This window comes from Jaculus jaculus, chromosome 9 (genome assembly GCF_020740685.1).
Source record: "Jaculus jaculus isolate mJacJac1 chromosome 9, mJacJac1.mat.Y.cur, whole genome shotgun sequence".
Lineage (NCBI taxonomy): Eukaryota > Metazoa > Chordata > Mammalia > Rodentia > Dipodidae > Jaculus > Jaculus jaculus.
In genome coordinates, this window is record NC_059110.1 from 100,546,781 (window position 1) to 100,574,386 (window position 27,606).

At 46.8% G+C, this 27,606-nt stretch overlaps 1 protein-coding gene across 1 annotated transcript in view; it reads right to left on the bottom strand.

Moving 5' to 3' along the window:
- Positions 1-3,457: 3,457 nt before the first annotated feature.
- Positions 3,458-27,606, bottom strand: part of Scpep1 (serine carboxypeptidase 1) — a 45,893-nt gene continuing 21,744 nt past the window's right edge. The window contains exons 7-13 of the mRNA XM_045159325.1: positions 18,731-18,768; positions 17,038-17,166; positions 14,538-14,631; positions 11,360-11,473; positions 7,131-7,268; positions 6,059-6,222; positions 3,458-3,763 (exon numbers count right to left, since the gene is read on the bottom strand). Coding sequence (XP_045015260.1) covers positions 3,701-3,763; positions 6,059-6,222; positions 7,131-7,268; positions 11,360-11,473; positions 14,538-14,631; positions 17,038-17,166; positions 18,731-18,768 — 740 coding nt within the window. The 3' untranslated portion in view covers positions 3,458-3,700. The remainder of the gene's footprint in view (positions 3,764-6,058; positions 6,223-7,130; positions 7,269-11,359; positions 11,474-14,537; positions 14,632-17,037; positions 17,167-18,730; positions 18,769-27,606) is intronic.

Here is a 27,606-nt window from a genome sequence, read left to right on the forward strand (position 1 = left end):
GAGTCCACTATGTAGTCTCAGGGTGGCCTCGAACTCACAGCACTCCTCTTACCTCTGCCACTCAATATCTGGGATTAAAGGCATGTACCACCATGCCTGGCCAAAAATAAAATATTACAAAAAAAAACAATGCCGGGCGTGGTGGCGCACGTCTTTAATGCCAGCACTTGGGAGGCAGAGGTAGGAGGATCGCCGTGAGTTCAAGGCCACCCTGAGACTACATAGTGAATTCCAGGTCAGCCTGAGCCAGAGTGAGACCCTACCTCAAAAAACCAAAAAAAAAAAAAAAAAAAAAGGGCTGGAGAGATGGCTTAGCGGTTAAGCGCTTGCCTGTGAAGCCTAAGGACCCCGGTTCGAGGCTCGGTTCCCCAGGTCCCACGTTAGCCAGATGCACAAGGGGGCGCACGTGTCTGGAGTTCGTCTGCAGAGGCTGGAAGCCCTGGAGCGCCCATTCTCTCTCTCTCCCTCTATCTGTCTTTCTCTCTGTGTCTGTCGCTCTCAAATAAATAAATAAATAAATAAATTAAAAAAAAAAAAAAACAACCAAGAATTCAAGATGATGGGTCGCAGAGATGGCTCAACAGTCAAGGTGCTTGTCTGCAAAACCCAAGTTCAGTACTCATGTAAAGGCAGATGTGCAAAGTGGCACGTGCATCTGGAATCCATTCATAGCAGTTGGAGGACCTAATGCACCCATTCTCTGTCTTTGTACTTGAAAATAAAAAGAAAATTTTTAAAAAAGGGCAAGATGGGCTTGAGAGATGGCTTAGTGGTTAAGGCACTTGCCTGCAAAGCCAAAAGACCAAGATTTGATTTGATTCCCCAGAACCCATATAAGCCAAATGCACAAGGTGGCACTTGCATCTGGAGTTCATTTGCAGCAGCTGGTGGTCCTTGTCCGCCTATTCTCTCTCTCAAATAAATAAAAGTCAAAGAGTTGCTGGGTGTGGTGGTGCACATCTTTAATCCCAGCACTTGGAAGGCAGAGGTAGGAGGATCACTGTGAGTTTGAGGCCGCCCTGAGACTACATAGTGAATTCCAGGTCAGCCTGGACTAGAGTGAAAACCTACCTCTTGAAACACTAAAAAAAAAAAAAAAAAAAGTCAACTATACAAAATAAAACAGGCAGGAGAGATAAGGTCCTTGTGATTCCCAGTACCCACATAAAACCAAATGCACAAGGTGGCATGTGTCTGGAGTTTGTTTGCAGTGGCTAGAGGCACTGGTGTGCCCATTCTCTGTCTTCCTCTCTCTTTCAAGTAAATAAATGAATTTTTTTAAAAAAAGGTTTTTTTTTTTTGGTTTTTTGAGGTAGGGTCCCACTCTAACCCAGCCTGACCTGGAAATCACTCTGTAGTCTCAGGGTGCCCTAAAACTCAGTGATCCTCCTACCTCTGCCTCCCAAGTGCTAGGATTAAAGGGGTATACTATCATGCCTGGCTAAAATGTTTTTCTTAAATGGCTTTGTTTTTAAATTTTATTTATTTACTTGAGAGAGAGAGAGAATGAATCAGATAGACAGAATGGACGTACCAGGGCCTCTAACCACCTTGTGTATCTATGGCTTTATGTGTGGGTCCTGGGAAATCGAACCTGGGTCCTTTCTTTGGCTTTGCAGGCAAGCACCTTACAGCTAAGCCACCTCTCCAGCCCCCGCTTTTTAAAATATTTTTTTAAATATTAAAAAAAGAATTCAAAGTGATGTCAGACTGCCTGCTACATTGTCTATAAGACCTCAGCTATAGAGCTCAGGACTCAAGCTTTGGAAGTTACTCCTCTGAGTCATGTCAACATGAATAAATCTTCTGATTTTTCACTTTATCTCTGATGCCATCTCTGTGGGACTCAGTTTCCCATAATACAATCACAAACTGGAATGTTCAGCAGCCATAAATAAGTCATATATTTATTGATATGAAAGGTTTTCAGGACAAAGCAGACAGCAAAATCACATACAGCATTGATTCCATTTTTGTAAAAAAATAGTATATGTAGTCATGGTGGCAGTGCACACCTTTAATCCCAGCACTTTGGAGGCTGAGGTATGAGGATCCCTGTGGGTTTCAGACCCGCCTGGGACTACAGAGTGAGTTCAGAGCCAGGTCAGCCTGGCTACCTTGAAAAGAAAATATATATATATATATATATATATATATATATATATATATATATATATATATATATATATCTAGCAAGTAAAAGAGCTGCAGGGAGAGAAACAAGTTGGTGTGGTCCATTCTGTTCCTTATCCTCCTCTTTGTGTATAAATCACATCAATTTATTTTCCTTTGTTTGAGGTAGGGTCTTGCTCTACTCCAGGCTGACCTGGAGTTCATTATGTAGTCTCAGGGTGGCCTTGAACTCACAGTGATGCTCCTACCTCTGCTTCATGAGTGCTATAAGTAAAGGTGTAAAGAAAGTGTAGGAGAAAAGTGAAAGAGAACACAGACTTGGTCTCTATAGGCAGACTGTTTATTGAGAGAAACAGGAAGAGGCAGCAACCTTCCCGTGGATGAAGGCTGAAGCACTGAGCCAGGCTGGGGTTCAGACTTATAAGGAGGATCTGTACCAGGTGCCGTTGATAAGAAATTGTAGCTGTTTGTGACCTTGTACAGAATAGGCTTCTTCAGCCAAGATTGTCTAAGGAAGGTTACTCAGATGGTTTCTGGTCCTTCAAGGTCATCTGAACTTAAGGGGAGAACATCAATCAGGGAAGGTGTTGAACATAGAGGCCAAATAACTCTATGACTTCTTTATTGCCTGATAGTTTCAGGGATAGTTATTAACTCTTTAGTTCCCTCTAGTTTTCAGCAAAGCCTATTAACCCTTCAAAAGGCATGTGTCACCTCACCTGGCTCCCAAATTCAGTTTTATGTGCGTGTGTGACTTTTTTTTTTTTTTTTTGAGACAGGGTCCATCATGTAGACCAAACTGGCCTTGAACTTGTTATGATCCTTCTGTCTCTGCATCCTGAGTGCTGGGAAGACAGCTATGCACCACCATGTCTGGTCTAAAAAACTTAGACTTCATAAGCAGCAGAAATAATCTCCAAGTTGCCTCTATCACACCTTCCAAGGCTCAGTGTCCATTGTAGAAGAGGTGGTGGAAAGAATGTAAGAGCCAAAGGAAGGGTAGGACTTCTTACAGTGCACTATTCCAGACGCAAAATGACCTGTACATCCATGTTCTCGCAGTACCTGTCACTACCTACACAAGACCAGTACACTAGGAAGAAAAGATGATGACATCAAAACAAAAAAGAGACTGATTGAGATGGGGCAGGAATATGATGGAGAGTGGAGTTGTGAAGGGGAAAGTAAAGGGGGAGGGAATTATCATGGTTTAATGTCTATAATTATGGAAGTTGTCAATAATAAAGAATTTTTTTTTGTTTTGTTTTTTATTTTTTGTTTTTCAAGGTAGGGTTTCACTCTTAGTCCAGGCTGACCTGGAATTCACTGTGTAGTCTCAGGGTAGCCTGGAACTCACAGTGATCCTCCTACCTCTGCCTCCTGAGTTCTGGGATTAAAGGCATGCACCATCACACCCAGCATAAAAAAAATTAAAAATAAATTCCAAGTTGCCACAGGGGCTGCGATCTTCTGTTGTGTGAAAGGTGGTTAGAGCCACAGCCCACGTTGGATCAGGAAGTTCCGGCGTCCAGCACCTCTAGGAGCACTGAGTGAGGATCAGGGCCTCTTACTCTTGCTGAGTCACCATCCTCAACATCTTCAAAGCCATGTCACCTTGGTCATAGGGAACCTAGAACCAAGCAACATGAGTCAGTCTCCTGGGATTATTCCTGGGCTGGCTGGGGTCAAAGACAATACCCTGCTTATAGAAAAAAGTCATCTCTGGGAACGCTACTTGGGAAGGGACAGCTGTGCTATGGTCCCTTTAGGAAAAGACTCCCTTGCTGGGCTAAAGCTCTTTACGGTGCCCACTGTGTTGGGACACAGAGGCCTTTAAGAGATGTTAACATTAAGGGAAGAACCTTCTGTTCTACTTGTGGACAACCTGCTGATATTTTCTCTCTTCCTCCCTCCCTTCTCTCTCTCAGAGTATCACGGGTCAAACGGAGGGCATCATACAGGCTAGGCAAGTGCTCTCCCACTGATGCTGCACCACAGCCCCTGGTGATTTCTTTGTTTGTATGTATGTATGTATGCATGTGTGTGTGTATGTATGCATGTATGTGTTGCCCACTGTGAATGAACTCTGGAAGCATGCATCACTTTGTGCATCAAACCCAGGTGGTCAGACTACCAGGAAGTACCTTTAACCATAAGCCATTTCTCCAGTCCCCTATTTTTATTTATTTTATTTATTTATTTTTTTTTTTTTTTGAGGCAGTGTCTCACTCTAACCCAGGCTGACCTGAAACTCTCGCCCAGGCTGGCCTGGAACTAACGGTGATACTACTACCTCGGCCTCCTAAGTGCTGGGACTAAAGGCATGCACAATACTGGGACCCAGCCTGTTTAAGAAGGAAGGATCTCAGGTTGGGAATGGAGTGCAGAGCATGCAGCAGAGAGGCCGTCTAATGGGAGTCATGAACCAGCAGAAAGAAACAAGACCCTTGCTTTTTTTGGAGAGCATCCAGTTTTGCATCATCTCTTTTGTTTACCTCAGATTTAAAGCATAAAGCCTTTCTTGTCCTTTTTATTTTTCCCAAGGCATGGTCTTACTCTAGGCCAGGCTGACCTAGAATTCACTCTGTAACCACACAGGCTGGCCTCAAACTCGTGAGAATGTCTCTACCTTGACCTCCCAAGTGCCAGAACTAAAGGCATAAGTCACCATGCCCAGCTGTAAAAATCTTCCTACACATCACTAAAAGAGGCAGAGTTAAAGACCTCAGTTCCTCCTCACAAAGGAGGGAGGTAGCCAGGTATGGTGCTGCACGCCTTTAATTCCAGCACTCGGGAGGCAGAGGTAGGAGAATCGCTGTGAATTCAAGGCCACCCTGAGACTACACAGTGAATTCCAGGTGAGCCTGGACTAGAGTGAGACCCTACCTTGAAAAAAAAAAAAGAGGGGCAGGGAGAGAGTAGATAGTATCCAGGTGTGAAACCCCTAGCTCCCTGACCCTCTCTGGTACATGTCCTGGACTAACCCACCACGCATGAGTGCCCAGGAAGCAAGGTACAGCGGGGCATTCTAAGATGACATTCAGTCAACTAAAGGGGATGACCTAATAATAGTCTCCAAGGACTATTTTAAGCCTGTCTCACTTCTAACTTCTAACTTCACTCAAGTTCAGACCCATTTCCTCTCGGTTTGTCACATAAAGCATAGCAGTTACGATACCCAGATCCACAGACCCATAAATAAGACCCCTTAACCCAGAGTCCCACTACTTCCGGCACTGCCCCCCACAGTGACCTCCTACCCGCGCCTCCTGAGTGCTGGGATTAAAGGGGCCACCACGCCCGGCTGCCATGACTTTTAAGCAAGTGCTAAGATCCAAACTGTTGACCTTGTGCTTTCACAGCAACCACTGACTGAGCCATTTCCCCAGCTCACACAATGTTCTTTCTGTTTTGTTTTGTTTTGGTTTTTCAAGGTAGGGTCTCACTCTGGTCCAGGCCCACCTGGAATTAACTCTGTAGTCTCAGGGTGGCCTTGAACTCACAGCGATCCTCCTACCTCTGCCTTCCAAGTGCTGGGATGAAAGGCACGTGCCACGATGCCCGGCCTCATGCAATGTTTTTATTCATTTTATTTACTTATTGTTTTTGAGGTAGGGTCTCACTCTAGCCCAGGCTGCCCTTGAACTCACAGTGATCTGCCTACCTTCTCCCTCCTGAGCAACAAGATTAAAGGTATGGGCCACCACGCCACACCTCTTTCTGCTTTTGATGCCACTCAAAAAAGTTTTGGATTTTAGAGCATTTTTGGATCAGCAGTGCTCAAGCTGGAACATAATTCAAAACACCCCGAAGCCTGAAGCACTGAAGTCCAACCCAGACAGCGGACACATGGCTGTCGTAACACACTGCCTCTGGCTCCCTGCTTGGCATGACTTTAGGTGTGGAACGAAGGCGGCACTCTCACCATGTGACCAGCTCTTAGGATCCAGTAGAAAGCCAGGTTCTCATGGGACTTAAAGAATGCAGAGGTTTCCAGTGACTTAGGATCGCTGTATAGGGCCTTCCATTTGAGCTCGTGGAATCTGGGCAGTTCTCGCCACTTCAGCTTCCGTAGCCAGGCTTCTTGTCCTAGTGAACACAAAAAGAAGGGATTAGGGCTGGAGAGATGGCTTAGCGGTTAAGCATTTGCCTGTGAAGCCTAAGGACCCCGGGTTCGAGGCTCAATTTCCCCAGGACCCACGTTAGTCAGATGCACAAGGGGGCGCACGTGACTGGAGTTCCTTTGCAGTGGCTGGAGGCCCTGGCGCGCCCATTCTCTCTACCTATCTGCCTTTCTCTCTCTGTTGCTCTCAATAAATAAAAATAAACAAAAAATTTTTTAAAAAAAGAAGGGATTATAGCCAGGTGTGGTGGTGCACACCTTTAATCCCAGCACTCAGGGGCAGAGGTAGGTGGATGGCCGTGAGTGCAAGGCCACCCTAAGACTACAGAGTGAATCCCAGGTCAGCCTGGGCCACAGTGAGACCCTACCTTGAAAAACAAAACAGCTGGGTCTGGTGGTGCACGCCTTTAATCCCAGCACTTGGGAGGTAGAGTAGGAGGATCGCCATGAGTTCAAGGCCACACTGAGACTACATAGTGAATTGCAGGTCAGCTGGAGCTAGAGTGGAGACCCTACCTCAAAAAAAAAAAAAAAAAAAAAAAAAAGAGGGGATTATTATTAAAGCCCAGGTGGCAAGGGTAAAGAGAAAAAGAAAAATCTAGATCCTATAATGTGGTATTTTCCAAACAATGGGATATTGTTAACAAGTACTTCTGGGTGAGACCTGGGCACCCACATTTTCAGTAGCCCCTTATCGATGCTTGGGTTGACTGAGAAACTCAACAAACCGTGAGTTTTTGTCTGACTCTCCCGCTGCTTTTGGAAGGGAACAGGGAACCTATGCGGTCCAACACAGCTGTCAGGAGGATTGAGAGATGTCAGTTTGGACAGCTCACAGAAGACATCAGACGCCTGGCTTGGAGTTGGTTCTTACCCATGGTGCCCACTATGAGATCGAGCTGTCCGTTATACACGGTCACGTTGACACCAGCTTCCAGTAACTCATCCACAATGCTGATGACGGGCTTCATGAAGTCCCCCTCCATGTTCATAAAGACGTTAGATGCCTGGGCTACACAAGGGCAAAGAGATGTAGAAGATTAGAATGTGCCAGAACAAGAAGCATCTTTCAGTTCCAGCATCCTTGGCTTAGGTACCTCAAGGTCACCACCATGTATGAAGCACCTAGCAATGGCCCAGCAGGGACCAGCAGGCCAGTAAGGACAGGGTCGGAGGGAAGCAGCGGACAGCAGAGCACATGGTCCCTTCAACTGTGTTGTGCAATGAGGAACTGAAACCTGCAGCAGGAAACAGGAAGGCAGAGGTCCACACAGCCCCTCTAGCCGGGCTACTCAGGGAGTAAGTTGTGTTTTAAGCAAATGTTACGCCCAAAATCACTTCTAAATTCTGAACAGGCTGGGGCAGAGGTACCTTACCATGAACTAAATAAACCAGACCTAAAAAAGCCAGCCACTTCAGAGCAGGCCGTCAGGAAAGCCAAATGGACCACAAACCCCAGGCAAGGGAGCAGCCAGACAGCACAGACTCCCGCTTACTTAACCACATGCCTCATCCCCTTACTGAATGACTGAGGTACTACGAATGTAATGTGTTCCCATAAGCCTCGTGTGTTCTGAATACTTGGTTCCCAGCTGATGGCAATTTGGGAGGTGGAGCTTTGCTCGAGGAGGTGTGTCACGAGGGGTGGGCTGTGGGGTTTATTTGCCCACCTCCAAGCTCACTGGGACTTCCTCCATCCAAACATGTGAAAGTTTCCTACTTCTTCCGTTCTTTCCCCACCATCATGAAGCTTGCCCTGTAAACTTGCTAGGTGTGGTAGCGCACGCCTTTAATCCCAGGACTCGGGAGGCAGAGGTAGGAGGATCGCCGTGAGTTTGAGGCCGCCCTGGGACTACATAGTGAATGCTAGGCCAGCCTGGACTAGAGAGAGATCCTACCTGGAAAAGCAACAACAAAAAAGGACACTGTAGTGGTTTGATCCAGGTGTCCCCCATAAACTTAGGTGTTCTGAATGCTAGGGTCCCAGCTGATGGAGATTTGGGAATTAACGCCTCCTGGAGGGAGTGAGTGTATTGTTGGGGACGGGCTTATGGGTGTTATAGCCAGTTTCCCCATGCCAGTGTTTGGCACACTCTCCTGTTGCTATTGTCGCCTTATGTTGGCCAGGGGGTGATGTCCACCCTCTGCTCATGCCATCATTTTCCTCTGCCATCATGGAGCTTCCCTCCAAGCCTGTATGTAAGCCAAAATAAACCTCTTTTTCCCACAAGCTGCTCGTCGTTGGGTGATTTCTACCAGCAATGCGAACCTGACTGCAACAGACACAATACGCTGAGATAAAACCCTTTCCTCCCACAGGCAGTTTCTGGTCTGGTGTTTTGTTCCAAAACTGAGAATGTAACTACGATAATGAAAAGAGTTAACGGCAGCCACAGCCAAGTATTTTCTAGGCTCTGAGCTAGGCGAGCACTTCAGAAGCAACTTCCCATTTCTTCTTGTGGGAGATAGAAGGCAAGTCAAGTACAACGTTCAGGTAATGAAGTGAGGATCGGAGAGGCCAAGGAACAAGCCAGGTGAAGTGACTTGCCGACGGTGATCTCAGACCTGCGCTCGGGCCTGCGTGACCCCACGCCTGTAAGCTTCACACCAAGTGTGCCTGGAGGACTGGGGAGCAGGCTCAGTGGACACAGCGCGTGCCTTGCAAGCCTGAGTCCTGGAATCAGACCCCCAGCAGCCACGCAAAGCTGGACACTGCAACACCAACGTCTGTAATCACAGGGCGCTGATGGTGCAAAGGAGGTGGAGACAGGAGAATCCCCAGAAGCTCAGGAGCCGGCCTGGAGACCTCAAAGGAGAACAATGAGACCCTGCTTCAAAGAAGATGGAGGGCGAGGATCAATACCCGAGGCTGTCCTCGGACTTCCACGCGTGTGCTCTGGCATATGTGCACGCGCACTCACACACAAGCATAACACTCACAGAGCAAAAGCAAAAAGACCCTGGGTGTATTGGATAAGGGCAGTTTATCCTTTCTCTTTCCAGTCTTTAAAATAAATTATTTATTTATTTGAAAGAAGAGGCAAAGACAGGAAGAGAGAGAGAGACGGGGAGAGAATGGGCACACCAGGCCCTCTTAGCCACTGCATACAAATGCACCACCTTGTATATCTGGCTTTATGTGGGTCCTGGGGAATTGAACCTGAGTCCCTTGGCTTTGCAGACATGTGCCTTAACCACTCAGCAATCTCTCCAGCCTTCTTTCCATGTTTTAAAAACATTTTTTAAATTTATTTGAGTGAAAGAGGCAGACAGAGAACATGAGGAGGCACACCAGTACCTGCAGCCACTGAAAATGATCTCCAGACACACGCACTACCTTGTGCCTGTTGCTTTACATAGGTACTGGGGAATTGAACCTGGGTCCTTTGGCTTTGTAGGTATGCACCTTAACCAATAAACCGTCTCTCCAGTTCCCCAAAAATGTTTCATTCATTTATTTGTAAGGAGAGGAAGGGTGAGAAAGGGAGAGGGAGAAAATAGGTGTGCCAGGGCCTCTTGCCACTGCAAAAGAACTCCAGACCCATGCGCCACCTTGTATACCTGGCTTTATGTGAGTACTGGGGAATCAAACTTGGACAGTTAGGCTTTGCAAGCAAGCACCTTAACCACTGACCTATCTCTCCAGGCCCTCTTTCATTTTTGTTTTTAAATTTTTAGTTTATTTATTTAAGAGCGACAGACAGAGAGAAAGACAGATAGAGGGAGAGAGAGAGAATGGGCGCGCCAGGGCTTCCAGCCTCTGCAAACGAACTCCAGACACATGCGCCCCCTGTGCATCTGGCTAATGTGGGACCTGGGGAACCGAGCCTCGAACTGGGGTCCTTAGGCTTCACAGGCAAGCGCTTAACTGCTAAGCCATCTCTCCAGCCCCCCCTCTTTCATTTTTAAAGTTTAACTAATATTTACTCACTTATAGACACTGTCTTCTAAGTTGCCCAGAGTGATCTCAAACTTATGATGCTCTCTCTCATCCTCCTAAAAGTGCTGGAATTTACAGGACTGTACCAATAAGCCCCACTCCTTGTTTTGGTTTTTTTAGGTAGGGTTTCACTCTAGTCTAGGCTGACCTGGAAATCACTATGTATTCTCAGGGTGGCCTCGAACTCACAGCAATCCTCCTACCTCTGCCTCCAGAGAGCTGGGATTAAAGGCGTGTGCCACCACACCCAGCGTGCCCACTCTACCTTAATTGTTCACCATGTTACAGCACATACGTTACCAAGTAGAGTACCCCCCTTATCAGGCTTCAACAATAGCTTCAACATAACCAATCAAGGGCCACTTCTCTCCCCACCTACTTCCTACCAAACCCTTATTTGCAATCAATTTTTTTTTTTTTTTTTTTTGAGGCAGGATTTCACTCTAGCTCAGGCTGACCTTGAACTCTTCATGCTTCTCCTACCTCAGTCTCTTGAGTAGTGGGGTTAAGGGCATGAGCCACATGCCCAGCTTTGAATATTTTTTAAATCTGTGTGTGTGGGCGGGGGTGGGTGGGTGCTAGGGCACCTGTGTGGCAGTCAAGAGGGCAACCTCAGGTGCTGGTTCTCTCCTGCCACCTTGTTTGAGAAGCGTTCTCTCTTGCGGTTGTCTTTTTGCCATTCGGAAGGGGAGTCTAGCTGGCCTGAGAGCTTCTGGACTCTCCTGACTCTGTCTCCCGTGGTTGCAGTGTGCTGGGATCACAGACTCTTGCACCACTTTGCATCTGGCTTTTCACAGACACTGGCGAAATCAAACTCAAAGTCTGCAGGTTTAAAGGACCAGAACCAGGCTGGAGGGATGGCTTAGCGGTTAAGGCGTTTGCCTGCAAAGCCAAAGGACCCTGGTTCAATTCCTCAGGACCCACATTAGCCAGATGCACAAGGGGGCGCACGTGTCTGGAGTTCATTTGCAGTGGCTGGAGGCCCTGGCGTGCTCATTCTCTCACTCTCTCTCTTTCTCTGTCAAATAAATAAATAAAGATAAAATATTTAAAGGACCGGAACCCTTAGCCACTGAGCCCTCTCCCTCCAGCCCACGGCTCTCAATTGGCACCTCCCTCCCCTACAACTCCACAAATAGCATGTGACGGAATGACGTCAGTACCTCCCCAGGAGAAATCTTCAGGAATGATTTTGAGTTTCTTTCTGATGACACCGTTCATGAGCTGGCTCAGGGCGTCTCCCTGTAGGTGTCTCACGTGTCGTTGACAAAGGCGAACTGAAAACAGAGGGGTACACGGTGCATCAAAGGACTGGGATCGGGACCACAGGGACATCTGTCCTAAGCTGCTGGGGATGCTGGGCAGAAGACGAAGGGTTTTGCCTGGAAAAGCCCGAGAGTCACTTTGACCCATCCCAGGTACAGCAAGAAAGCCAGAAGCACGTTGAAAGCAGGGTGAGTCTAGTAGTATTAATGGCTACATTTCATTCATTTGGGGGCCACTGGAATTAACAAGAACAGACAGAGAAAGTTAGCTGAGAATAAGAGCCTATGGACGTTCAGCAACCTTTGTATGTTTCATTATTTTAAAATTTTAGGGCTGGAGAGATGACTCAGCAGTTAAGGCGCTTGCTTGCAAAGCCTACTGACCCAGGTTTGATTCCCCAGAACCCACACAGAGCCAGATGCACAGTTAAGCACAGGTATCTAGAGCTCGTTTGCAGCAGCTGGAGACCCTAGTGCATCTATTCTCTCTGTCTCTCTGCTTGCAAAAGTAGATAAAAATTTGTTTTGTTTTGTTGTTTTTCAAGGTAGGGGTCTTGCTCTAGCCCAGTCTGACCTGGAATTCACTATGGAGCCTCAGGGTGGCCTCGAACTCACAGCGATTCTCCTACCTCTGCCTCCTGGGTGCTGGGATCAAAGGTGTGCACCACTATGCCCGGCTCAAATAAATAAATAAATAAGTAAAATTTATTTGCACATGTGTACACATACATAACGGGGTGTCCTGCTGCTGCAAACAAATGCTGTCTGTCTTTAATTAGTTGAATGGGAAATTAAACATAGGCTGCAGGCTTTGCAAGCAAGTGCTTTTAACTACTGAAACATCTTCCCAGCCCTTTATCTTTTTTTTTTTTTTTTTTTTTTCATGGTAGGGTCTTGCTCTAGCCCAGACTGACCTGGAATTCACTATGTTAGAGGGAGAGAATAGGTACACCAGGGCCTCTTTTTTTTTTTTTTCAATTTCAGAGAGCGAGATTAAGAAAATGAGTCCACCAGGGACTCTTGCTACTGCAAAGTCCAAATGCATGTAGCACTTTGTGCATCTGGCTTCACATGAGTACTGGGGAATCGAATCCTGGCCATCAGGCTTTGCAAGCAAGTGCTATTAACTTCTAAGCCATCCCACCGGCCCCTGATATGGAGGGAGGATTTCAGGCACTCTGCATCTGAAGCCAAGCTGTGCCAACTGAAAGACCACCAACTTCAACCAAGACCACCCAAACCACTCTGAGGCAAAGATGGAAGCTTTTATTCAGGAAAAGCCCGAGCTGCCAGGGCTGACTCACAAGAGAGGAGCACGGCCAGCCTGAGTTTTCAGGTTGTGGGCTGTACAGGACCTTTTCAGTTGGAGGAAGGTGAGGAAGGAAAAAACATCTCGTTTGTTAAGCTGAATAGAAGAGTTTCTTTAGGGGAGATCATTACAGTAACCATTTAAAATAGCCAGGGTGTGACACCAGAACAGTGACCACTTAGGAGATAAGGGGGCAGGAAACCATGACCTGGAGCATTGCTAGGAAGGAGGGGATAATGACCAGGTGGCTTCTTGAGGAATGTGGACAATCCACTTCCTTATGCCTCTGTCACCATTCTGCTGTCCTTGGTGACTCCATCTTTGGAGTCCAGCCCGACCTAACACTCCTGGGGTAGCTCAATGACAGACCACGTGTTTAGCTTACAAGAGGTCCTGGATATAATCCCAAGATTCCCCTGTCCCAGAAGAAGAAGTTGGTTCCCATCGCTTCTCAGCCTTTGGCTAAGATTGAGTGCACAAGCTGATTCCTGAACTTCATTTTGCTAAGCAAAGAAGACCAGATACAAGAGCCTACTGTAGGGGCTGGAGAGATGGCTTAGCAGTTAAGGTACTTGTCTGCTAAACCTAAGAACTCATGCTCAAATCTCCAGGTCCCATGTAAGCCAGACACACAGCAACGCAGGCATGCAGTGTCGCACATGTGCACAAGGGGGCACACACATCTACAGTTTGTTCACAGTGGCTAAAGGCTCTGGTGCACCCCTTCTCTCTCTCTAAAATAAAAATTAAAAAAAATAAAGAGCTTGTATTTGTTTAAAAATAAGGTGTTAACTAAACAAATAAACAAATAAGCTATTGTTAGCCCAGATTCCATTAAAAAAATTTTAAAAATTGGGGGCTGGAGGGCTGGCTTAGCGGTTGTTTGCCTGCAAAGCCAAAGGATCCCAGTTCGATTCTCCAGGACCCACGTAAGCCAGATGCGCAACGGGACACATGCATCTGGAGTTTGTTTGCAGTGGCTGGAGGCCCTGGAGTGCCCATTCTCTCTCTCTGACTGTTTTTCTCTCTCAAATAAATAAATAAATTGGGGTGGAGAGGTGGCTTAGCGGCAAAGGCGCTTGCCTGTGAAGCCTAAGAACTCATGTTCAAATCTCCAGGTCCCACACAGCCAGATGCACAGAGACACAAGCACACAATGTTTCACATGCACACAAGGGGGCGCACATGTCTGGAGTTTGTTCACAGCAGGCTGAAGGTCCTGGCATGCCCATTCTTTCTCTTTCTCTGCCTCTCTTTCTTGCACAAATAAATAATAAAAAGCCTACTATAGGATTACATTTATATAGAATGCTCTGAAAAGACAAAAGCAGAGACGCAAAAAGTGGATTAGTGGTTGCCTGAGGCTGGGAGAATGAGAAGTGATTGCAAACAGATGTGTGGGATCTTTTGGTGGCGATGGAATATTCTAAAACTGGGCTGTGGTGATGACTGTGCAACTCTGTGAATGCACTGAAAACCACTAAAATCCACACTTCAGATGGGTGATTTTTTTTTTTTTTTTCAAAGCAAGGTCTCACGCTAGCCCAGGCTGCCCTGATAGTCACTATGTAGTCTGAGGGTGGCCTCAAGCCCACAGCAATCCTCCTACCTCCCGAGTGCTGGGGTTAAAGGTGTGCACCACCACGCCCGGCTTAGATAGGTGAATTTTAATGAGATATAAAGTATATGTGAATAAATTTTAAATTAGACGAGCCTCTTCCTGCATAGAAGCTAAAGGCAGGACTAACAGTGTGAAGATTCACTCACCTAAGCTGTTTCGGAAGAAATCTAGGCTGGATTCCATGGCAGACATGGGAGAGCGCTTAGTTAAGATGTTGTAGAAGTTCACCCCATCTGTATTCTGAAATACAAAAATCACACATTTGGCTAGGTTTCTTTCTCTGTCCCTCGTCAAAGTTTCAAGGGAGGGCCAGGCATGGTGGCACACGCCTTTGATCCTAGCACTTGGGAGGCAGAAGTAGGAGGATGGCTGCTGTGAGTTCAAGGGCAGCCTGAGACTCCATAGTGAATTCCAGGTCAGCCTGGGCCACAGCAAGATCCTACCTTGAAAAATCTTTAAGCATATGACTTTCTCAGACCAGAAAGAAAGCAGCTCTGAAGATTAAGATAGCCTACAATTCTGGGGGTGCTGTAGCCAGCTCATGACACTGGAGCTCTGAGCCTCCGGGCTTCCCCCACTCCCAGTCTTTGGCCAGAACATTGCTGGGCAGGGATCCAAATAAGGACATACATTGTCTCTCAAATACATGCTCACCTGTGCAAAATTCGTTTTTATTTTATTATTTAAAGTTTAGATATGTTATTTGGTTACAGCTAGAACTTAAAGGAAGGAAGGCAAAGGTCCTTTACTGCAGGAGGGGGTTTGGGGAAATAGAAAAGCCCCCATTTATCTATTTAATTTAGTGTAGCCCTGGCTCAAACTGAACTCCCCATGTAGCTGAGGGAGACCTTGAGTTCCTGTACTTCCAAGTACTGGGCTTACTTACTGGCGTGTGCCATCACACCAGGACCCTGGACAGTCATTTTTACAGAATCCACACATTCAGTCAGGGACATTCAAGTCTTGCAGGCTTGGCTAGTTTTCTGATTCCATGAAGGCTACTATGTCACTACTTAGCCCTATCAAATTTATCACTTTGCTGGGCATGGTGGTTTACACCTTTAATCTCAGCACTTGAGAAGCAAGGAGAATCACTGTGAGTTTGAGGCCTGCCCTGAGACTACATAATGAATTCCACAGGTCATCTTGGGCTACAGAGAGACAGACATTACCTCAAAACAAAACAACAACAAAAAAGTGGTTAAGGTGCTTTCTGGGAAAGCCAAAGGACTCAGGTTCAATTCTCCACTACACATATAAGTCAGATGCACAAGGTGGTGCATGTATCTGGATTTCACCTGCAGGGCCTGGAGGCATGCCCAGGTATGCCATTCTCTCTCTCTCTCTCTCTCTCTGCCTCTTTGTCTCTCTCAAGTAAATAAGGTTAAAAAAACAAAAGCCAGAGGGGGGCTAGATATGAGATATGAGATATGAGAAGAAGATAAGAGATATGGCTTAGCAGTTTACTTGCCTGTGAAGCCTAATGACCCAAGTTTGATTCCCCAGTACCCATGTAAGCCAGATGCACAAGGTGGCGCATGCATCTGGAGTTCATTTGCAGAGTGGCTAAAGGCCCTGGTACACCCATTCTCTCTGCCTGCCTCTTTCTTTCTCTTAAATTAAAAAAAAAAAAAAAAACAAGAAAAAAGACAAGAAAGGGAGGGCATGGAAAGATGGCTTAGTGGTTAAGAAGCTCACCTGTGAAGCCTAAGAAAACATGTTCAAATCTCCAGGTCCCAGTAGCCAGATGCACAGTGACGCAAGTGTGCAATGTCGCACAATGTCAACCACACCCAGCTGCCAACTCTTTTTCTCTCTCTTCCTCTCTTAAAAAACAGAAGCAGCAGCAGCAGCTAGGTATGGTGGCACATGCCTTTAATCCCAGCACTTGGGAGGCAGAGGTAGGAGGATTGCCATGAGTTCAAGGCTACTCTGAGAATACACAGTGAATTCCAGGTCAGCCTGGGCTAGAGTGAGACCCTACCTCAAAAAAACAAATAAAATCCAGGCGTGGTGGTGCACACCTTTAATCCCAGCACTTGAGAGACAGAGGTAGGAGGATCACCAAGAGTTCGAGGCCACCCTGAGACTACACAGTGAATTCCAGGTCAGTCTACACTACAGTGAAACCCTACCTTGAAAAACAAAACAAAAGAACCAGAGGGCTGGAGAAATGGCTTAGTGGTTAAGACCCTTGCTTGCAAAGCCAAAGGACCCAGGTTCAATTCTCCAGGACCCACATAAGCCAGATGGACAAGGTGGTACATGCATCTGGAGTTTGTTTGCATTGGTTGGAGGCCAATTCTCTCCCCCACCTTTCAAATAAGTAAAAAAATAAATATTTTTAAAAAGCCAGAACCAGGCATGGTATAACACACCTTTAATCCCAACACTTGGGAGGCAGAGATAGGAGGATTGCCATGAGTTCAAGGCCACCCTGAGACTACATAGTGAATTAAAGGTCAAGTTGGACTAGAATGAGACACTACCTTGAACCCCTCCAACCCAAAAAATTTATCATTTACTGGGCAATCATTTTTAAATTTGTAGGAGACCTAGGATGGACCCTAATCCTAATGACATCCACCACAAGCCACATACCCCTGAAAAGAAGCCACATCATGCTGGCCTGAGTACCCTTTTTACCTTCTCAATGACCATTTCTGCTTCCCCCCACAGCCGGGTGGCCTCTCTGTAGAATCCCTTATTTACAGCATTCAGGACACGTTCTGCAACCTCAGACACTTCTGCCAAGCCTTTGTCATCAAGAAGAGACTGAAATGCAAACCAAGAACAAAATGGCCCCGTTATTAGGGAACAGAAATCTGGCATTGCTATAGCTTAGAGATGAGCACAAAGTGTCTGGAGTTTGTTTGCAGTGGCAGGAGGTCCTAGTTTTCCAATACTCTCTCTGTGTCTGCCTCTTTCTGCCTGTCTCATGCTCTCTCAAATAAATAATAAATAATGTTTTAATGAAATGTGTTTCAAGCTGAAGGTATAGCTTAGTTGGTAAGTTGTGGGTTTGATCCCTAGGACTGCATAAGCCAGGCAAGGTGGTACACACCTGTAATTCCAGCACTTGGGGGGCAGTGGTGGGTGGATCACCTTGAGTTCAAGGCTGCCCTGAGACTACATAGTGAATTCCAGGTCAGCCTGGGCTACAGCAAGACTCTACCTCAAAAAACTAAAAAAAGGGCCGGAGAGATGGTGTAGCGGTTAAGCACTTGTTTGTGAAGCCTAAGGACCCCAGTTTGAGGCTCGGACCCACATTAGCCAGATGCACAAGGGGATGCACGTGTCTGGAGTCCATTTGCAATGGCTAGAGGCCCTAGCACGCCCAGTGACTATCTCTGCCTCTCTCACTGTCTGTTGCTCTCAAACAAATAAATAAAAATAACAACAAAAAAAAATTAAAATAAAAAAAAAAGAATTCAAGGTCATCCTCAGGTACCCAGCCAATTCAAGATTAGGCAGGGCAATATAAGACCCTGGCTCAAAAAAAAATGTTTTAAAAAGCGGGAGACAGAGGATAGAGTTTAGTTGATAGAGTACTTGTTTCATATGTATGAAAGTCTTCAGCACCACAAAAACAAAACAAAACAAAACAAAAAACCACAAAAATTAAATGAGGGGCTGGAGAGATGTTTGCCTGTGAAGCCTAAGGACCCAGGTTCAATCTCTGGTATCCACATAAGCCAGATGCACATGACTGTGCATACATCTGGAGTTCATTTGCAGTGGCTGGAGGCCCTGGTGTGTCCATTCTCTCCCCCCTCACCTCTTCCCCTGCTCTCAAATAAGTAAATAAATAAACTTAGAAAAACTAATGTTAACAAAAATTAGAGCCGGGTGTGGTGGCGCATGCTTTTAATCCCAGCACTTGGGAGGCAGAGGTGGGAGGATCACCATGAGTTCGAGGCCACCCTGAGAATACGGAGTGAGTTCTAGGTCAGCCTGAGCTAGAGTGAGTCCCTACTTTAACAAACCAAAATAAGTAAGTAAATGAAATTTCTAGTGCCTACTTTTGGGTGTATCTGATGGCTTTTGGAAAGAGTATGAACTGAGGGGGAGAGACCCACTCTGAATGCAGGCCCCACCCCACTGGACTAAACAGAAGTGGTGCACTGGAGAGAAGGGGGCGGAAGCCGGCGGCCAGCTACCCGCGCTGCTCTGACCGGCCCACGTGTGAGCGAGCAGCCTCCTGCCGTCGCGCTTCCCCGGCCGGGAAGGACTGCGCTCTCTCCAACCTAAGCTAAAGGAATCTGTTCCTTAATTATTACACTTCCCAGACACCAAATGAGGTTACAGCCCCAAGAGAGGCGAGGGCCCACCAACTCACCATGCTGTACAGGTAAGGTCCCCAGGTCAGCACGGAGTCTAAGGAAAATCACAGATGTACAAATTAGGTGCGTCAAACTGTGTCTTTCCAAAAGACCATCTCACGGCTTCACCCCAAAGCACAAAGAGACAGGAGCTAGAAACCCAGTGGTTTTTTGGGGTAAAGACTCCAGACCCTGCTAAGTGCCCAAGCAGGAGAGGGCCATGTCTCAGTGGCTGGAATGAGGGCGAAGTCCTTTCTGCCAACTTCAAAGACCAAATGGTGAGCCGGGTGTGGTGGCGCATACTTGGGAGGAAGAGGTAGGAGGATCACCATGGGTTCAAGGCCACCCTGAGAGACTACATAGTGAATTCCAGGTCAGCCTGAGCTAGAGCGAGACACTACCTTGAAAAACAAACAAACAAAAACCCAAAAAGACCAGTGGCAGGTTGGCCTATCCTGGCACTGCCCTATCAGGGTGCCATGTCCAGGGCACCCCTCAGGCAGGGTGCAGGCTTGCTTCTACCGGCCTTCCTGACAGCATCGTGGAGACACCAGCTCCTGCCAAGGACCTAAGACTATGCCTCACTCTGTAACTCCAGGGCTAGCCTGCCAATCGGCTCATTTCTATTTTGCAAGCACACAAAGATGTTACTAAGGGCCCCGGGCAACAAACAGCTCCAGAGAACCTAGGGATGAGTAAGACAAGGCCGCCCTCAAAGAGAACAGCGAGGTGCCTACACAAGCTCACAGCCACCACGTTCCCAGCTAAGACACATGCTACGGAGACATGCCAAGTACCAAGGGCCTCACAGGAGAAATCACATTTGAGAATGTCAATTTTAGCTTTAGAAGCCTTCAAATGGCCGAGTATCTCCAACTACGCGTCACCCTTAGTTCTACAAGACTTGCACACATGTGCCAGAGTCTCTTGCCACTGTAAACGAATTCCAGAAGCACCTACCATTTTAGCTTCTGGCTTTACATGGGTGCTGGGGAATTGAACCCAGGCCAGCAAGCTTTGTAAGCAAGTACCTTTAACTTCTGAGTCATCTCCCCTTTCCCAAGAATTATTTTTTGGAAAATTTTCATAGCATAGAGTGATGACATAGTGGTTAAGCCACTTGCCTGGGTAGCCTAAGGAGCCAGGTTCAATACCCCTGTACCCACATAAGCCAGATGCACAAGGTGGCACATGCGTCTGGAGTTTGTTTGCAGTGGCTGGAGACCAGGGCACACCCATTCTCTCTGTCTCAAATAATATGATATTTAATAATATTTAAAGAACTGTTTATTTACTTGCACATGTGTGTCTATAGTCTCAGGCTGGCCTTGAACTCACAGTGATCCTACCTCTACCTCCCAAATGCTGGGACTAAAGGTGTGCTTTATCATGCCCAGCTTTTTGCCTTTTCCCATAAAAGACAACCTTATTTATTTATTTAGTTAGTTTTTTTCAAGGTAGGTTTTCTAGTGCAGGCAAAAGGAAAGCTTTATGGAGCATGCATGTGTTCTCTTCATAAACCCAGGATTTTGCTCACACTCTCTCCCAAGAAGCTCAGGGTTGATCTGTAGGTCTCAATCATTTACCTGCTTCCTTGAGCATTTGAGTCTAAGGATATGGCCTCACAGATGGGTGACTCTAGTGTGTCCTTATGTAACTAAAACTGGTACTTCTGCTGGGTGTGGTGGCGCATACCTTTAATCCCAGCACTTGGGAGGCAGAGGTAAGAGGATCACCAGGAGTTTGAGGCCACTCTAAGATTACATAGTGAATTCCAGGTCAGCCTGGGCTAGAGTGAAACCCAACCTTAAAAAAAACAAACAAAAAACCTGGTACTTCTTAAAATATTTTTATAAAGGGGGGGCTATAGAGATTGCTTAGTGGTTAAGGGACTTACCTGCAAAGCCTAAGGACCCAGATTCAATCCCCCGGTACCCACATAAGCCAGATGCACATAGTGGCACATGCATTTGGAGTTCATTTGCAGTGGCTGGAGGCCCTGGTGCATCCATTCTCTCTCTCTCACACACGCATGCTTTCTCTCAAATAAATAAATAAAAAGAAAATATTTAGCTGGATGTAGTGGTGCACCCCTTTAATTTCAGCACTTGGGAGGTAGAGGTAGGAGGATCACCATGAGTTTGAAGCCACCCTGAGACGACATAGTGAATTCCAGGTCAGCCTGGGCTAGATTGAGACCCTTCCTCAAAAAACAAAACAAAACAAAAAAAAAAAAACCTATAGCCAGGTATGGTGGCACATGCCTTTAATCCCAGCACTCAGGAGGCAGAGGCAGGAGGATCACCATGAGGTCAAGGCCACCTTGAGGCTACATAGTGAATTCCAGGTCAGCCTGGGCTAAAAGCAAGACCTTACCCCAACAAAACAAACCAGGGTTGTGTTTAAGTGGTTAAGGCACTTGCCTGCAAAGCCAAAGGGAGCCTTAAATGTCTTATGGACTCCAAGGAGGTAGAACTGGGACTTAGTTTCAACTTCCTATGTGACCACAGAACCACCTTGTGCATCTGGCTAACATGGTTCCTGGGGAATCGAGCCTTGAACCGGGGTCCTCAGGCTTCACAGGCAAGCGCTTAACCACTAAGCCATCTCTCCAACCCTTCTCATAATTATTTTATTGACTGAAGCAGGGTCTTACACTAGACTGAGAACTCACTGATTTGGGATTTGGCTGGTCTAACCAGCTCTCTTCCCTAGGTATGGTAGCTTTAATGGATGGCCCCCTGTATGTTCAGGATTTTATTAAAGTTTGTAATTTAGATCTGCAGCCACCTGGCTACAGGAGATGCTGCTGCTGGTGGATCCCAGTGTTCAGCCCTAAGGTGTGGGGGTGGATCTGGACTTCCAGTCTAAAGACGTGCAGAGTGCTCAGGCGCCGTGTGGAGTTCGTGAAGTGTTGAAGTGTGCCTGGGTGTGCTGGTGGTGTGGCTTTTGGGTTTTGGCTGTGGCTTTTCTCTCTCTGCTTGGATCTGTGAAAGCAGGCCAGCTTCTTCTTCCATTCTAGAACTTCCCCTGGATCTGTAAACTTTAATAAATATCCCTTGTTCCTTAACTGTGCACTGGTCCCAGTGATGTAAGGCTGTCTACTATACAAGGGAGTCCCCTTGTCTCCACTTTCCAAGTGCTAGGATTACAGGTAGGCTGCTATGCCCACCAGGCATTGATGTGGGTTCTGGGAATCCAAACTCCTGTCCTCATGCTTGCATAACAAGTGCTTTACCCAGTGAGCTATCCCCCCAACCCTGCAACACAGATTAAAGTCTTTCTTGGGCTGGAGAGAGGACTTAGTGAGTAAGATGCTGGCCTGTTAAGCTAAAGGACTCAGGTGGCACATGCATCTGGAGTTTGTTTGTGATGGCTACAGGCCCTGGTGTGCCCATTCTCACTCTCTCTGCCTTTCTTTTTCTTTTTTCTTTCTTTCTTTCCCTTTCTCGCTCTCTCTCTCCAATAAATAAATAGAATAAAACAAACTTTTCTTGCCAGGCGTGGTGGCACACACCTTTAATTGCATCACCCGGAAGCAAATGTAGGTGGATCACCATGAGTTTAAGGCCACCCTGTGACTATATAGTAAATTCCAATTCTAGGTCAGCTTGGACTAGTGTGAAATCTTACCTCAAAAAAAAAAAAAAAAAAAAAAAAAGAGCCAGGCGTGGTAGCACACACCTTTAATCCCAGCACTCAGGAGGCAGAGGTAGGAGGATCACCGTTGAGTTTGAGGCCACCTTGAGACTACATAGTTAATTCCAGGTCAGCCTGAGCCAGAGTGAAATTCTACCTGAAAAAAACAAAAATAAATAAATAAATAAATAGATAAAACACCTTTCTTAAGCAGGAATGGTAGTGCACACTTTTAATCCCAGCACTCAGGAGGCAGAGATAGGAGTGCTCTGAGTTTGAGGCCAGCCTGAAACTACATAATAAATTCCAGGTCAGCCTGGGCTACAGCAAGACCATACCTTGAGGGGGTGGGTGGCTTTCTTGGGCTGGAGGGACGGCTTAGAGTTTAAGGCACTTGCCTGCAAAGCCATGTTTGATTCCCCAGAACCCATGTAAGCCAGATGCACAAGGTGGCGCATGTGTCTGCAGTTCATTTGCAGTGGTTGGAGGCCCTGGTGCGCTCATTCTCTCTCTCTCTGTCTCTCAAATAAATAAATAAATAAAATTAAAAGCATTAAAATAAAAACTTTCTTGAAGACAAGGAATGCATCTGTCTTTTTCTAGCACCTAGAATGGGCCCAACTATATAAGAGACAAGTGACAACTGTTCACAGAAGAGACTAGTACTTCTGCCTCAAAGCACTCACAAAGCCATGGGGAAACCATGGCAAAACCAGCCTCACAAAGGAACGAGAGCAAAGTGGATTCCAGCTCTTGCTGCCTATGTTCAGATCCCATTTCTACCACTTCAGCTGCACAACTCTAGGAAAGCTGCTTAACTGCTTAGTCCGTTTCATCACCTACAAGCTTAGGAGAATGAGCACATTTACCCCCCACCACAGGATTTTTCTTTTCTTTTCTTTTCTTTGTCTAGGCAGGGTACCACTCTATCTTAGCCCTGGAACTTACTATGTAGTCCGGGCTGGCCTTGAACTCACAGTGATCCTCTGACCTTGGCCTTCACTTCATGGTGCTGGGATTATAGGCATGAGCCACTGCATCTTGACAAGCTTTAATAAATGAACATGCCCACACAGCCACTAACTCCATGAAGATACAGGACCCTGACAACCTAGAAAGTTCCTTCAGGGCTAGGAAGGTGGCTCAGCAGTTAAAGGTCCTTGCTTGCAAGCATGCCAGCCACAGTGTGACTCCCTAGCACCCACGTAGAGCCAGACATAAAGTGGTGCAAGCACCCATAATCACAATGCACCTATGGTAATGGGAGGCAGAGTTAGACAAATCCAGAAGCACATGGCAGGCTAGAAGGGCGCCCGATACAGTGGCCAACAAGGGAGACCCTGTCTCAAAGGTGGAAGGAGAAAGGAGAAAAATGGAAGGAGAGGACAAACATCCTTGATTGTTCACAGACTCCCTCACATATATATCATAGCATGTGTGCGTGTATATGTGTATACAAACATATGCACACTGAAAAAACTAGGGCTGGACACTTACCTGCAAAGCCAAAGAACCCAGGTTTGATTGCCCAGGCCCATGTAAAGTCAGATGCACAAGATGGCACATGTTCCTGGAGTTCGTTTGCAGTGGCTACAGGCCCTGACATGCACATTCTCTCTCTATCTGCCTTTCTCACTATTTTTCAAATAACTAAATAAAGATATTGACAGAATTCCTTCATATCCCTTCTCAGCTTATTCCCTCCTCTCTTCTCCAGAGGAACCTTACTATGTAGTCTCAGGGTGGCCTTGAACTCAGGGAGATCCTCCTACCTCTGCCTCCCAAGTGCTGGGGATTAAAGATGTGCACCACCACACCCAGCACAGAGGTAACCTTTCTTCTAACATTGAACTCTAAGGTTTGATTTTTACCTGTCAAGGTACCTTTTTTTTGGTTGTTGTTGTTTCCAAGGTAGGGTCTCACTCTAGCTCAGGCTCTCCTGGAATTCACTATGTAGTCCCAGGTTGGCCTTGAACTCATGGCGATCCTCCTACCTCTGCCTCCTGAGTGCTTGGATTAAAGGCATGTGCCACCACACCTGGTTCAGGTCACCTTTTGTCACTGCCCATGATGGTGCAGATCTGTAATTCCAAAACTTAGGAAGGGGAGGCAGGTAAGTCAGGAGTTCAGAGCCAGTTCTTCCCAAACCCCCATGTTAGTCTGAATGCATGTCCCCCATTGACTCAGGTGTTAAAATTAAGCATGTAACTTGGATCTTCAGCTGCCTGGCTGGAGGAGGTGTCACCGGGGGCAGATCCTGCGGTCCGCCCATAAGGGGTGTCTGAGGATGGAGCTGCTTCCAGCCCAAAGGTGTGAGAGCAGAGTGGGCTCTGGAGGTCCCTGCTTGCTGCGGGTCCGTGTTTACTGCTCTTTGGTGTTGCTGACTGGTGGTGGGTTCTCTCTCTGCTGGGATCTGTGAACGGGAGCCAGCTTCTTCCATGATTGATGGAACTTTCGCTGGGCTGTAAGCTTGAAATAAATCCCTTCCTCCCATAAAAAGGCACCTTTTATTCAAAAACTGGATCCCAACCAGGAGTGAATGTGTGCTTTAAGTGACATTTGAAGATAGTTTTGGTTGTCACAGTGAGGTGGTATCTCATGAGCACAGGCCAAGGATGCTGTTGACAAATGTCCTAGGTGCACAGGACAGCTTTCCACGACAAACATTCCGCCAGTGGTGCTGAGGCTGATGGAGCCATGAGAGTTAACCTGGCCAAGATGATTACTGCAGATGACTGAGGCCACACCCCGATATCTGCTCCCGTATCTGTGCTCCTGACAAGGATGCTGTTATGAAACTACAGCCCTGGGAGTCACAAGCCCTGATGCTAACTTTGCTTCACTGTCATCACAAGCCATAGGTGGAAACGTCACCACAAACGCTCTTCCAGAGCCACAGGCTGGAGAGGACACGCTGACAACACAGATTCAGCCAAGGGCTGTCACTCAGACCTGGGTTTACTCCTTACTAACCCATTCACGCTGTGTGAGAGGGCAGATCTCATCACCTCTCCTAGTCTTCAGAACATTAATTTTGATTCCTTTTCTATGAAAAATCACATGACTGAACCCAGTCTGGGCTGGAGAAATGGCTCAGCAAGCTAAGAGTACTTCCAGCCCAAGCACAAGGACCTGAGCTCAATTTTCCAGCACCCATGTGAACAGACAGGTGTGGCCACACATATCTGTAACCCTAGTCCTGAGAGGAGCAAAGATCATAGAACTTTTGGGGTTCCCTGAAACACAGCAAGTTCCAGAGTCAGTGAGATTACATCTCAAAGAAACACGTCGTTGCAGTCAGGTTCGCGTTGCCAGCAGAAGTCACTGACCAAAAGAGTTCATTATGGCTTACAGACTCAAGGGGACACTCCATGATGGCAAGGAAAATGATGGCATGAGCAGAGGGTGGCCATCACCCCCTGGCCAACATAAGGTGGACAACAGGAACAGGAGAGTGTGCCAAACAGTAGCAATGGGGAGCTGGCTATAGCACCCACAAGCCCGCCCCCAACAATACACTGCCTCCAGGAGGCGTTAATTCCCAATCTCTATCAGCTGGGAACCTAGCATTCGGAACACCTAAGCTTATGAGGGACACCTGAGTCAAACCACCACACCCATGAGTGATGCTTGCAGCGAGGGCCACCTGACGTTCTCCTTTGGACTCCACATGTGCTCACATTTGCATATACAAATGCATTCTACATATATGCAAAAAAAAAAAGTGGCTGGGCAAGAGTGGTTGTACTCATGTCTTTAATCCCAGCATTCAAGAGGCAGAACGAAAAGGGCGTGGGTGAGACAGCTTGGTAACAGGTGTTTTACAAATGATTCTAAATACCTTCCTTTTTGTTTTTGTTTCTCAAGGTAGGTTCTTGCTCTAGTCTAGGCTGACCAGAAATTTCCTATCTAGTCTCAGGCTAGCCTCAAACTCACAGCAATCCCCTACCTCATCCTCCCAAGTGCTGGGATTAAAGGCAAGCACGACCATCCCCGGCTGTACAGGCCTTTCTATCCCCACTCACCTCAGATGCTCCTGAAGTGAACACTTTGTCATGACTTCTCCAGGAACCCAGAAAATTCTACTGCCCTGTTCATTTCTGGTTTTGTTTTTGTTTTTTTTTTTCAAGCTAGGTTCTCACTCTAGCCCAGACAATCCTGGAATTCATTCTGCAGTCCCAGGTTGGCCTCGAACTTGCAGCAATCCTCCTACCTCTGCTTCCAGAGTGCTGGAAGTAAAGGCGTGTGCCACTACGCTCGGCTTCCCTGTTCTTTGATGTGGACATAGCCCGGGAGGACACTGTCTCCTCCAGCTCTGAAATGACCATCACCATCACAGAGCAGAATGGCTGTGGTGACTTACCAGACCATGGACGACATAGCAGACCACTAGGCCTATGGTAACACAGCTGTTAACGTCCACACCAGGGAAAAGTGTCACAAGATCTTCACGAGACCTTCCCCTGAGATCCCAAGCACCAGGCTCCTCTGCCCCAGCCTTACATAACTTCAGCAGTGCTAAAATATGGGGTAGCTGGGATGTAGCTCAGTTGGTAGAGTATTTGCCTACCAAGCATGAAGCCCTGGATTCTATCCCCAACATGCCATAAAACTGACTACAGAGGCCGATGCCTGCCACCACGGCAGTTGAGAGGTGGGAGTAAGCGGATCGGAAGTTCAAGGCCATCCTCAGAGACATAAAGATTTCGAGGCCAGGTTAGAGACTTTTGTCTAAATTAATAAATAATATGTGAGGTGGGCTGGAGAGATGGCTTAGCAGTTAAGCGCTTGCCTGTGTAGCCTAAGGACCCCGGTTCGAGGCTCGATTCCCCAGGTCCCATGTTAGCCAGATGCACAAGGGGCACACGTGTCTGGAGTTCATTTGCAGTGGCTGGAGGCCCTGGTGCACCCATTCTCTCTATATATATCTCTATCTGCCTCTTTCTCTCTCTGTTGCTCTCAAATAAATAAATAAAATAAACAAAAAAAATTTTAAAAATAATATGTGAGGTCAAAAATTAGCTGGGTTGGGCATGATGGTGCACACCTTTAATTCCAGCAATTGGGAGGCACAGGTAGGAGGATTGCTGTGAGTTCAACACCACACTGAGACTACATAGTGAATTCCAGGCCAGCTTGGGCTAGAGTGAAACTCTACCTCGAAAAAAAAAAAATTAGGGCTGGAGAGATGGCTTAGCGGTTAAGCGCTTGCCTGAGAAGCCTAAGGACCCCGGTTCGAGGCTCGGTTCCCCAG